The sequence below is a fragment of the Cucumis sativus genome, chromosome 5, assembly GCF_000004075.3.
Source record: "Cucumis sativus cultivar 9930 chromosome 5, Cucumber_9930_V3, whole genome shotgun sequence".
Classification (NCBI taxonomy): domain Eukaryota; kingdom Viridiplantae; phylum Streptophyta; class Magnoliopsida; order Cucurbitales; family Cucurbitaceae; genus Cucumis; species Cucumis sativus.
Window position 1 is genome coordinate 26,643,074 of NC_026659.2, and position 12,693 is coordinate 26,655,766.

The following is a 12,693-nucleotide window of genomic DNA, read 5'->3' on the forward strand; positions in this document are numbered from 1 at the left end:
TTTTTTTTGCAAATTATATGGAAGTAAAAATAAGTCTAATGACATTTGGGTAAATAAAAAGTAACTCTTTCTTTTTTGTAAATAAATTGATCTTTTATTGATCTTAGGGCGAATAAATAGACGAAACATTTTTTAAGTGTTTTTGGAAGGATTCCATTTGATATCATAAAAACTTTTGCATCCATTTGAATAAAAAGAGGAACCTACAACCATAGGTATTTCTAGTTAAGTTTCGATGGAACCTACAACCATAGGTATTTCTAGTTAAGTTTCGATGCAGAATTCCGATAGTGGATATTCATTGTTGGTGTAAATCTTCTCTAGTTACGTATATCAAAAACCTATTAGAAGGGTATCAATGTACTATCCATTGACGGTGTAAATCTTCTCCAGTTAGGTATATCAAAAACCTTTTAGAAGAATATCTTTGTATCAATTTTATATCACTCATGTATCAAAATGGTCAAAATAGATACTAATAGTGTATCTATCCAATGTAAACCAGTTGTACCAAATGTATCAATCAATTCAAAGTTAAAATTATGTAATCAAATCATTTTATAATTAACCCACACTTGATCAAAGTACCATGCTTTATTAAAATAATAATAAAACAAGAAAAAAAGAATGTTCTTCACTTGCTTGCTGGGCAGGCAGTAAGCATTGATAGCATCCTCTAGGCAAACATTCTTCTTTATAATCTAAAATGCTTGTTCAAGTAATTTTATAAATTTAAACTAAAATAACAAGTAAATACCTAACAAAATTGTCAGTTTCATCTCAAGGATATGAAAACTATAAAGCTACAATTTCCACAAATGGAAGAAGCATTTTTCTTTTTCTTTATAATTCCAAGAATAAGAACCCTTTGGGTTAAACATTAAAAGGAAAAAAAAAAAGAAGCTTCAAATTGAATAAAGAATGACAGGCGACGTCGTTTAAACAAGGAAATCTGTGTCTGAAACTTCAAGAACCTTGTGAAAACCTATTGGCTTTACACCTTGCCGGAAAGCATTACCGTCGATGAACCTATGAACCATCATATATAGAAAAAACAAATATTGGTTTCATAGCTGTAGTCAAGTGATAATGACAAGAAAAGAAAAAAAAGAAGAAGAAATAACTCACATCTCTTTCAATAGTGGATGTTTGTAAAATGCATCTGAGATTCTCCCACTAAATTGGTTGTAGCCCAAGAACCTGTGAGTGAACAAAAATTCCTAGATTATGAATATCTTATGAGGAATAATGCATGCAACATAAACAAAAAAAAAGTTAGTCTATGATGGAGGAAAAATAGAAGTAGTCGGTATTCTTATGAAGTGTAGCGTGAGGGAAATGCTTATGTAAGTGTTGGTCAAGACAACATGAAATGTGAAAAGACATGGAACAGAATTACTAACATAGGCTTCGAAAAAATGATATTATCACATGCAGTATTGTGCTTTAAGCCTTTAACTATTGAGTGGCAAACAAAAAATATTTGCCTCTCGAGAGCATGGAACTACGTTCTTAGTAGAAACACAATGGAAACTTTGTAAATCTGTTGTTTGTTTTTATTTTCTTTCCGTCTTTTTTTGCTTTTCTATTTTGGAGGGAGGCCATAGGTGTTGGGGATTGAGTTAAACAATAATTGTATTATCATCACCAGTTAAAATGCACTATGTATTTGTTCCAATAAACTTATTTCCCCAGTTAGCTATAACCTACGGTTGCCATAAATTTGTTCACCCTTATAATGCAATCATAATTAATCATCCAACTCTTATGGAGAAAAAGAAGGAAAAAAAAAGCTAAATCAGCAAAGCTCTGCTTGCAGTTCCAGCTTAATTAAAATATTCTTAAACTACTGACAAGTGTAATGATCAAGTACTTACAAATAAGTCAGTCTTGGAATGCGGGCTAATTCAGCAGGAATTATTCCAGACATCTTGTTGTGTGATAGGTACCTGGCCCAAAAGGAAAAAGATAAATTCACTTCCATAAGACTCAAAAAGAATATGTTCTATGACTAGAAAGTTATCGGGCTTCAAAATCCCATAGGAACTCATAAAGAAAGGAAGAAGGTGAAACATACAAGATTTCCAAGTTTGACAAATTTGCAAGTTGCGCAGGAACGCCCCCAGTAAAATAATTATCATTAAGATACCTGCACATTACATATAGTTAGTCTAAATCGACAGTTGAACAATTTCCAAAGGGATAAAGGAAAATAAAACGTCGGAACAATTATAAATTTCAGACTACGCACAAGTTGCGAAGAGATTGAAAGCAGCCATCAACGCGTATGAGTTCCCTAATGGTGCCAACCAAGTGATTGTTACCAACATCCCTACCAGTAGCACAATCACAGTTATCAAATTGAGGTATATAACTAAATATGAGTTTTGTCAACGATATAAGAAAGTAAGTGAAATTTACAAGTGGCGAAGATGTTGCAGGGTGCCCAATTCAGGAGGAATTCGTCCAATGAAACGATTTTGTTGTAGGTGTAGGTAGCGAAGCTCTGGAAGACTAGCAAGCTCCCTTGGAATTTCTCCCTTGAAATTATTGAAGCTCAAATATCTACAAAATTTTTTGTCAACTACTAATATAACCACACGTAAAACAACAAAGAGCCAAAAGAACCAGAAAATGATAAATCAACTGCAAGAAGTAGCATTACTTACAAATGAGTTAAACTCTTGAGTTCACCTATTTCAGAAGGTATGACATCCTGCAGCTTATTCCACCTCAAGTTACTATGGGAGAACCAAACAAAAATCAGTAACAAATACTACAAATAGGAGTAAAAACAACCCAAAAGCTCAGACTTCTGTAGCAAATGTGAAGGAAATTCTAGATGCGAATATGTAATTTTACACTCGAAGTGTTGGTGGCTTTAAAATTCTGTTTCCTACTAAAACTAGATGAACTAGTATAGTTCCAAGTTGAGTTAGCAAACTGAATACAATAGAGAAATGGAAAGTATGCTGTATGCATAAATAAGAACATCAGTTCTCCAAAAGAATAAGACAAGGGACTTACAGTATCTGAAGACGCTTCAACCTTCCAATCTGAGGAGGAACCGGTCCAGTCAACTTGTTATTGTGGAAGTCCCTACAATAAGAAAACATTTAAACATTTTTTACTGAAGTGATCAAAACTATTTTCTCTCCATCAAAAGGAACCCAAGTTTGGAGATAAAAGACAGTAACAACAATCATTGTGCAATCTATCAAAAGTTATGACAAAACACACAAACAGAGATGTTTTCCCATCTGTTAATTGCTTCATCGTATACAATCCTAATCATTTTATTTTGATTTGGAAGTTTTCTTCAATTTCAGTCATCTTTCACCTTACCTAAATATAAAGATCCTAATTTGCTAATCTTCAGCACAATAATATACGGTAACAAAAAGATTTCGCATTGGACGTGTAAACAAAATTCTCTAATACATTTAATGAAGGAAATACTTACAGCCTAGTAAGATCCAAGAGATTGGTTACAGCAGTGGGAAACGGGCCAACGATCGAAACAGCATAAACTTCCCTACAGCAGCAGATAAAACAACCCCAATTTAACTCATCATACAGATAATTGCCAACATATAACAATAAAATGAACTCGGATAGAATCATAAGAAATGAATAAAAAAATAATGATCAATTTGATAAACAAAAAGAACAAACGAGGAAAAACAAAAAGCCTTGAGCTTGAATTTAATCATACAATTTAGTAACCACTCTATAATCTCCTTGAGTAGTACAAGTGACCCCAGACCAGGGAGGCAGATCCCCATCGCCACACGGATCATCACCAACCCAAGAATACACCACTCTCCAGCCAAGAGAAGCCTTGATCTCATTCAATGCTTTCACTACAAAAAAAAAAAAAAAAAAAAACAAATCATTCAGTCCAATAAAACACGCAGAGAAGGAAAAAACAAATAAAGCAAAAAATGCTGGTGCTGTATATACCATCACGTTTAAGGGTTTTACAGAGAGTAAGATCGTTCAACAGAGAGAATGACAGAAAGCATAAACAAAACGCCGGCAGTGAAAGTCGCCGCGCCATTGTTTCAGATCTGTGAGTTCCTTAACTTCAAGAAGTTAATGGAATTCGAAAATGCAGAAAATGAAATCGATGTTTGAATCAATAGATCTGAGTGAAGAAAGAATTCCAAGAACTTGAGCGAAGCTCCAGTTTTTGTTTGTTTCACTACGAACTTGTTCTCGAACGCGGAAAAGCCGCTGTTCGTCGGTGGCTTCAATTAGGCTTCTTCTTATTATTTAAGATATAATAAACCATAATTGAAAGATGAGAAAGGTAATTTCTAACTAAAAAGATAAATGGATGAATTTAATTAAAATGATAATATATACATCGCCGTAATAATAAATTTATCATTTGATTATGTTATTAGATTAAATTCGTTTTCATTTTTACCCCTGAACACTTCTAAATTTAATGCTCAATGGCATATTTAAGGGGGAAACACTCTTAAAGTTTTATTTGATATATTTTAATTTTTTTTGTGACCTTTGAAAATTATTTAATAAGTTTAGAAAGTTTGAAATATAAAATGGGAAATTTTGAATAGATACAATTTCAACCCTAATTAAGGATATAGCAAAATTTTAAAAAAATTGCAAATATAGTAAAACTATCATTGATATACTTGTATCGCTAATAGACTTCGTATGGTCTATCTTTGATAGACCAATATTTGCAACATGGTCTATTGTTGATAGACTTATATCAATGATAGAATTTGACAAATTTTGTTATATTTGCAAATTTTTTAAAATGTTACTATATGCTAAATTATTTTGAATCTAATTGTTAAATTTGCAACTACTCCTATAAAAAAGTAGGGTAATTATAATTGATGACCATTTTATGAATAATAATTAAGGATATAACAACATTTAAAAAAATTGTAAATATAGTAAAACTATCGCTATAGACTTGTATAGCCGGTAGATTAACAACATGGTATATCGGTGATAGACTTCTATCATTGATAAAATTTGATAAATTTTGTTATATTTGCAATTTTTTAAAAACGTTGCTATATACTTAATTATTTTGTATCCAATGACTAAATTTACGACTAATAAATTAAAATTTGATTTTGCCTTAATGTCCAAATTTAGTTTCTGATTTTTTCAATTAATTGTGAACTTGGTCCTTACAACTAGTTTATCATTACTTTTTATTTCTTTTTTGTTTAACATTTTCATTATAAATTTTGAAAATATATTCGCATATTGTGTGTGTGTTTGCTTAAAAATTATTGTAATTAATTTTCAATCAATAATAATTTCAATGAACTAAATTTAAATGTTATGATAATATAACAATTTAAAGTAAAAAACTAAAATTAAACAAATTTCAAAGTATATGAATAAAAATGGTATTTTAACTTTAAAAATAAAAAGATACATATGTACTTGAAGGAAAATCTTGAATACACCCTTGAACTTAAACTTTGTACAGGTGTCTAATAGATTTGCAGTACTTCGTACCTTTATTAAAATTAATGAATTTTTCAATAAATTCAAATTTTAAAGATTGAGTCTAGGAAACTTTTTTGAAAAATAATGTCAAATGGTTTAAATAACTATTAAATAAACAGAGAACGTATTCGATAACTATTTTATAACTTATAGAATACAACTAAGTCTCTAACTCGATTACAAAATTAAAAAAACACACGACTATCGAACCAAAACAATAACCAAGTCAAGTTCTTTCGACTTTAATTATGTTAAGCTCAGAAAAGCAAACCCATAAAGCCAATTTTAAGTTTTGGTAAGTTTTTTTTTCATTATATGATTATAATTCAAGTTTAATCTTCCTAGTTGGATAAAAAATTTCTTTGGTAAGCTGCTCACAGCTCATTTGTGCTTATTTGAACACATTGACTATCCACACTCAATTCCTCTTCACCCATGGTCACATCATATCATTTTATTTATTATTACTTATAATGTTTCATTCATTCAATGTCACATATTGAATAAAAAATAGGTAATATTTTGATGAAAATATTGGGAAAAAACCATCTGAACCGTTGAAAGTATAGATAGAATGATCAAAGGATGATGTGTACTTACATGAAAGCAAAAGCTCTAATGAAGAGTGAAAGTGATTGCCAACTATACCCTTGGCCAATGGGTGGCCCCTCAGCTCAGTCCTCATTTCATAAGGCCATAATAATAAATAATAAGTCCTAATCCTCAGCCTCTTCATGAGTCTCTTGCTCTGCATTTAAACTTGCTTCCCTTTCCTTTTCATCAATCTCTTCTCATTGCTTTCATCTCCCAATTCTTTCTTTCTTCCTCTGCCCTTTTCTCTCTTTCTCTATCAGAAAACCTCTTGACAATGAAAGCCTCTCCTTCTCTTTCTTCCTCGTCCTCGTCTTTTTCTGCCATTGGCCACCTCTTCATCATGATCATCTTGATAGTTCTACTCATCTTCGTCACCTCGTCCTCTTCCACAGCCATGCCAGATGCTTCTCCGACCACCTCTCTCCCCGAACTGCAGCTTCATCCTTGTGATGCTCTCACCCATGAAACCTCACGTTCTTTGTGTATTCATCTTCATACAGTTTACCAACATCGCCTACCTGTTCATGTCCTGCCGCCGTTGTTGACACGTAATGAGATTGATCCTCGGTACGGTGTTGAGAAGAGACTCGTGCCATCGGGGCCAAACCCTCTTCACAACTGATCAAGAGAGAAAGAAAGAGCAAAGAAAGAGCATGGGGAGAATCTTTCTTTATTAGAATTTAGAACAGTCATTTTATTAGCCATTTCTCTTCTCAGCAGTTCTTTTGATATATTCCAATAGTATATCATGCACGTCCCTTTTCTTTTTTTCTTTTTTTTTTTCCCTTCTTGAATCCTGTTAGTTAAGGATCGAGATGAATATTTAATCCTCGACCAAAAGTAGAAGAAGATTATGCTGATTAGTTAACGAGTTTTGTCCAATGTCGTATTGCCTTGTTTTGGGTTATTTGTTGCTATTTCCATTCTTGTTTTTGTGTCCAATCGTTCGAGTTTTGGCCTGTTATAAGTTTGCTCACAAAGAGAAGAACGTTATTGGGAGTTCATTTTGATGTAGAAAATGGCAAAAACAAGCATGGAAATGGCAAGGTATTTACTCTATGTTTTTACTTATTAAAAAAAAGGTCATAGGTGGCTGGGTCCGGAGGCAAGATTCAAAAGAAACCCATGAGTTTCATTAATTTTGGAGGTATAAGGTACAAAATACCGACATGGCAGGATTCATGAGGTTCTCTTTCTTTTGAGGGGTACTATGGAACTTTCATACCTCTTTTTCTCTTTTTTAGTTTATGGAATTAATGTAATTTTGCTGTATAGGCTGTACCTGTCTGAATCTATGGAAATACATATGTATGTAAAAGCTCCATTTGAGTTTTTCTTTCACATCTTGCCTTTTTCTCTTCCATTTTAATCAATCCATGAACAAAGAGAGAGAAAGAAACAGTAACAACTACGAAAATGTTCAGCTCTTATTATTATCTAAATTTGAGTCAATCTATCTTCAACAAGATGAAGGGATACTTGTTTTTTCTTTGAAAGAATATAAGCAAAGTTTTGTACTTGTTATACAACCTTACAAAACGAGAAAGAAAAAAAAAAAAAAAAAAGAAGACACCAACAAATAAAGAATGTTTGAACGAAATCCTTCCAGATAGAAACAAAGTTGGAAGAGGTGGGCGAGAAAGAGCTTGTGTTTGATTTACTTCCCGATCAAATGGCGAGCTCGTTGATTGGCACCTTTCACTCTAGAGTTCAGCTCGTCAACGTCATCGCTTAGATGATCCAGAGCTTTGTTTTGCCTGCATTTTTAAGAAAGTATCAATTCAGAACTATGTACTAAGCTAACTGATTGATGAGATGTTTATACAACAACATTATTTAAATTGAGAAAAAAGGATGGCATGTGTGACCTGTCAAGCTCGCTTCCCATGTCCACAGCCATACTCTTCAGATCGCCCAAGATATTACTTAAATCTGAGAGCGCATCATCTTGCTTTTCCTTCTCTACCTGTGTTTTTAAACATTCTTACATATTGGTTAGATTTGGAACCATGAGAATGCTCTCTTTAAGATAGTGAAATGATAACAACTGATGCTCTCACCTCAACTTTTTGTATTGCGCCTGATGGTTCAGAGGGTGGTGTTTTAGTAGCTGACTGTTTTTTGCCCGTAGATAAACCCAGTTTTTCCCTTTGCTCCTTGTTGTTTTCAGTTTTCCCAGAGGAATGATCTGGCCAGCCAAAATGGACACTAATCAATAGCAGATAAAAATGGGAGTGGCAGTAAGATAGATACAAGAATGTCAGCGTGTAGTGAGCAAAAGAACCAACGAAGATGTAACAACCTGCTGTTATAAGAGGGCCTGTAATTTCTTTGGTCTTCTTTGGCTTCCAAGGCTTAGAGAACATGCCACCAAGATTATTCAGAAGCTTCTCACCCTGGATTAATTATAATGAAAAAATGAACTATTAAGAAACACATGGAGGATCAATCAAGGTATCATGAGAAAAGGACACATTAACAATGAAAAAGCAAGACAAAAATATATTCTTTCCTTCTCTGGCTTACTTATAGAATTCCTAGTAAGCTAAACTATTCTTCGTTCTTAACCATTTTTAGTCCTACAGAGTATGACATCCACAATCTAATAATCACACAAACTTGCAAGCCAAATATATCTGATCAAAATGGGCAACTAGAAATTTCAGGACAACATGTAACAGAAAATATATTGAAAACACGTCTGATGGAAACTAGAGAACCTACCTTACTTAAATCTTTATCCATATCAGCAGCCATCCTATGGGTCCTCTCAATTTGCTCACCCTGTTTATGCAACATGTCAAGGGTTTTGGTAGCATCTTCCCTTATATCCTCAGCGATCTTCAAGCAGTTATTAACAGATTTCGTGGTCTCCTCAGCTTTATACACAGCGTAGTTCTCCAATTCCTGCACACTCTGGTTCTCAAGTCCTCCGGAGTCGCGAAAATCATTTTTGTATCTATCTTTAGAGCCTGAAGAAGTTGCTGTCCCTTTTCTTCCAACAAAACCAGTATCATCATCATCATCAAAAGGGTTAGCCTTGGGCATAGGGAGCACAGGCTCGGAAGAAGTTCTTCTTGCAGCATTAAGAGTTTGTTTGGCATCAGGCCCAGTATCTGAATCAAAAGGATTAGTGCCAGATCCGGTTGATAGTTCAGGATCCACAGAATTCTGCTTAGTAACTTTCGCGGGAGATTTCATGAAACTAAACATCCTGGCTGTACAAAGAGATTCTTGAATTTAAAGATCTGGTTAATATAACTAGTACCTGTCAAATAGTATTGAGGATATTTAGAGAAAACATAACAAAACAACATTAACTAGCAACTGGAAACAAGAATGCAGAATGTGCAGAATGTAATTCAAGAGTAAAATTAGGGATCGGAAGTTAAACAAAACCGAAATTCCTAGCAATTTAGCCGATAACAATTACATATAAACCATACAAACAGAAATTGAGGTTTCAAAAACAGAGAAACCCCACAAAAATGCATTATAAATATAAATATAAGATCAACAAACAACAAAAACAATCGAGAAATTGAAAATGAGAGGAAATGATGATACCTAAAAATTGGAAGAGGAAATGGGAAGGAGGAAGAAGATATGAAATGAAAGCGAAATGGTGGGATTATGATCTTGAAGATTATGGTGGAGTTCGATGGTTGGTTAAACAGAGAAGGAATTGAAAATGGGTAAGAGATTGATGGGAGGAGACGCGAAAAAGCAGAGAACTGTACGTCTCCGGCCGAGTTGCTAAAAAATAAAATAAAGGTTCCATTACAAATTTAGACCGTTGGGATTCCCAGATTGAGATTTTCTTTTTTTGCTTTTCATTTGTTTAAATTATTAAATGGAAAATAGACTCATAAATAATTTTGTTGGGAGCGCGCCGCGCACGTGCTTCCCCTATTTTCCCTCCCATCGCTTTTTTCTTTTTCTTCTTTTTCCCTAAACTGTCTTTTTAAAAGATAAAAAGAAATGACTTTTTTTCAAAAATTCCACAAACACAAAATTTATTACACTTGTGTTTTTTAGCATAAAAAAATTCTTTTTCTAAAAAATTCATTGAAAGAAAATGAAAAACAACCACACGAGTTGTCACTGCCTATAACATTTCCTAAATTTTTAAATGCATTTTCAATTTTAACTTAGATGCTAAAACCGATTGAAGTTTTAATAAATTTGGTGATCGAGTAGTGGGAATAATCCTATTTGGTTAGAACCAGATGTACATTTAATATTCATTTCTTTTGTGTTATTATGAAAAATAAATTTTCTTCTGTAATAGCATGAGGTAAATAATAATAAACATCAACCAGTTCCTATGTTAGTTTCTATAATTGATATATCCTTGGATTGTTACTCATTTTTATATAAATAACCTTCTTTTGGTAAAATAAAAAATTATTTTATTCGTTAAGATGAGTTTAAAGCTTGAGTTTTAAATTTTGGTTTGAATTGCTTAAATAAAACATTTCATGTTATTTTATGTCCATCTTTCTCAAATTGAAAAACTTATATTTATTTTTTACACATGTTCGTGCTCGACTTTCGTCAGCATTTAGAATTTTTATGTAGGTCTTTAGTGGGATTTATTTCTCCCTCGACTAGTGCCAAGATGGTCAAAGCTAACTTGTGTAAGATCAGATTCTTCTACTCGTGTGGTGCCAAGTTTAATGATGCTTTAGTTAGTACGAGTAGTAACTAATTCAGTTGAACACAAAAAAAGTAAGGTTAGGTCTCTTTTTTGAAGATTAAACGCTCTTTCCTTTATTATAGTCGAGAATTGAGTTATTTAAAACCCTACCCTATGACACATATATTTGGTTATTTGTAACAATAACAATGTTAGAGATATCTTTTGTACTCAAGGTAGCAAGGTGTCGATAATTCAAGTTTGACTCAATTGTTTATTGATTGATATATGACCTAAATCTCAAACTCTTGATATTTTCCATTTTGAATAGGCAACTCTTCTATGTCTCATATTGGTTGGTACTCTATGAACTTAACCCATCCATGAGCCTTAAAGCGTAACCCTCGACAAAGTATAAAATTCTTCAATTTTACAGGCAAAGCAATGCACATGAATTAAGTTAAGTATACTCATGGCTTTCACCATTCATGTGTTGGCTCAATGGCTTCAATGATTTTGTTTTATAGCAATGAGAGGAAGATTTTTGACTCGATGAACGACAAAACTTTGATTTATTGGGCAAAAATATCATTCCAAAGAGGGCAACAAATGGACCACCAATGACCAATAAAAACAAGCACTCGGATCTTAGCCCCATCAATCGCCACACACCAAGGAACAACTTGCCTACCTTGCTTGCTGCTCAAATGGATTTTACATAATTATTCCCAAATCAATTTGTTAACTAATCACACATTACTCTAACATTAAGATGACACTTGCACTAATTACATCTCTACATTTTCATCAATCTATGATCAACATCGACATTAGTAAATAAATTGTATCCATCAAAAAAAGAAATAAACAACTCCATGTTACTAATGTAAATGTAGTATAAATAATAAATTGTTTAACTCAAACATAAACTTTTGTTTTTTTACTTTTATAATTTTTTCAATATTTCCATCCACATGTCGTAAAAATGATATTTCATATCATTTTTTAAAATGATTAACATCACATTTTGTGTATCGTTTATATCTTTTTGTATTTCATACTCACGTTTGTTTTCCTAAAACATTTATCAAACTTTCAATAAATCTTAAAATTAGTAATCTAGTACATGAACTTAGTTTATGGATGACTTTTCTTCCTAAAAATTTCTTTTAGTATTTTTTATAGAAATATTGCATTAAATGACCAAAACATTTAGAAAAGAACTTTTCACTACATCATTTTTTTTTGCATATTGCGAATATGACAAAACTAGTGATATCAGTCAACTATCAAACAGTAATCATAAATTATAAGACGATAATCATAGGGCTATCAAATGGTTATCACTTTTAAATTTGCTACGCTTGCAAATTCATGAAATATTTTAACATAGACTCTATTATTATTAATTTTTTTTGCTATTTTTGCAAAAGTTTCTTTTTATAAATTATAAAAATAGATTAGTACATTCTTTTTTTTAAAAAGAATACTATTACTATTTAAAGAAGTATTTTTAAGATACTAAATTGAAACAAAGAAGGTTACTTTAAAGAAGTTTACTTTTTAATTATAAATTGTTATAGATCCAGATAGTCATCTATCACATTATATCATTATCAGTGATTAGTGATAGAAAAAAATTATTGTTATGCTTATACATATTTTAAACAAATTTATTACTTACAAAGATTTCCCCAAAAAAATATATTTTATATTTATTTTGATAAAATTAAGATATTTATAAATATTATAATGAAATATTTATTTAATTTTATATATTTAAAATTAACATTTATTGTTAGAGAACTTGTAAATAAGACAGAGAAAAGAAAAGTAACATTTCTAATTTTAAAAATAATAAAATAAATTAAAATATTTAAAGGTTACAGTAAAATTTTGGATTTACCAAAAAACAAAACAATTAATAGTTTTGAAAATTGCTTACAAGTAAAAAC

General features: G+C 31.8%; 2 protein-coding genes across 4 annotated transcripts; both read right to left on the reverse strand.

Moving 5' to 3' along the window:
- Window positions 1-575: 575 nt before the first annotated feature.
- LOC101213490 (leucine-rich repeat receptor-like serine/threonine-protein kinase At1g17230) lies at window positions 576-4,277 on the reverse strand. The gene is made up of 11 exons (XM_004135104.3): window positions 3,964-4,277; window positions 3,716-3,863; window positions 3,464-3,535; window positions 3,028-3,099; window positions 2,670-2,741; window positions 2,422-2,565; window positions 2,252-2,332; window positions 2,078-2,149; window positions 1,878-1,949; window positions 1,129-1,200; window positions 576-1,029 (listed from the first exon to the last, which is right to left on the reverse strand). The coding sequence occupies exons 1-11, from the start codon at window positions 4,058-4,060 to the stop codon at window positions 939-941; spliced, it is 993 nt and encodes a 330-aa protein (XP_004135152.1). The 5' UTR covers window positions 4,061-4,277; the 3' UTR covers window positions 576-938.
- Window positions 4,278-7,505: 3,228 nt separating this feature from the next.
- On the reverse strand, window positions 7,506-9,886 carry LOC101213250 (putative SNAP25 homologous protein SNAP30). 3 transcript variants are annotated; one of them, XM_031885054.1, is made up of 6 exons: window positions 9,667-9,886; window positions 8,824-9,313; window positions 8,402-8,495; window positions 8,160-8,287; window positions 7,968-8,065; window positions 7,506-7,856 (listed from the first exon to the last, which is right to left on the reverse strand). In XM_031885054.1, the coding sequence occupies exons 2-6, from the start codon at window positions 9,310-9,312 to the stop codon at window positions 7,757-7,759; spliced, it is 909 nt and encodes a 302-aa protein (XP_031740914.1). In that variant the 5' UTR covers window position 9,313; window positions 9,667-9,886; the 3' UTR covers window positions 7,506-7,756. The 3 variants fall into 3 exon arrangements, with proteins under 3 accessions (XP_031740914.1, XP_011655703.1, XP_004135151.1); XM_011657401.2 differs by having other exon boundaries at window positions 8,824-9,317; XM_004135103.3 differs by having other exon boundaries at window positions 8,824-9,367; window positions 9,667-9,883.
- Window positions 9,887-12,693: the final 2,807 nt, after the last annotated feature.

What these genes read in the sequence shown, in the direction of transcription:
- LOC101213490 (XM_004135104.3), bottom strand. Translation starts at nt 4,060, where the DNA reads ATGGCGCGGCGACTTTCACTGCCGGCGTTTTGTTTATGCTTTCTGTCA. An exon ending in CTGCAACATCTTCGCCACTT is followed by an intron (nt 2,333 to 2,421) that starts GTAAATTTCACT and finishes TGCTACTGGTAG; the next exon opens with GGATGTTGGTAACAATCACT. An exon ending in TTGTCAAACTTGGAAATCTT is followed by an intron (nt 1,950 to 2,077) that starts GTATGTTTCACC and finishes CTTTTGGGCCAG; the next exon opens with GTACCTATCACACAACAAGA.
- LOC101213250 (XM_031885054.1), bottom strand. Translation starts at nt 9,312, where the DNA reads ATGTTTAGTTTCATGAAATCTCCCGCGAAAGTTACTAAGCAGAATTCT. An exon ending in GCGCAATACAAAAAGTTGAG is followed by an intron (nt 8,066 to 8,159) that starts GTGAGAGCATCA and finishes TTAAAAACACAG; the next exon opens with GTAGAGAAGGAAAAGCAAGA. An exon ending in ATGGGAAGCGAGCTTGACAG is followed by an intron (nt 7,857 to 7,967) that starts GTCACACATGCC and finishes TTAAAAATGCAG; the next exon opens with GCAAAACAAAGCTCTGGATC.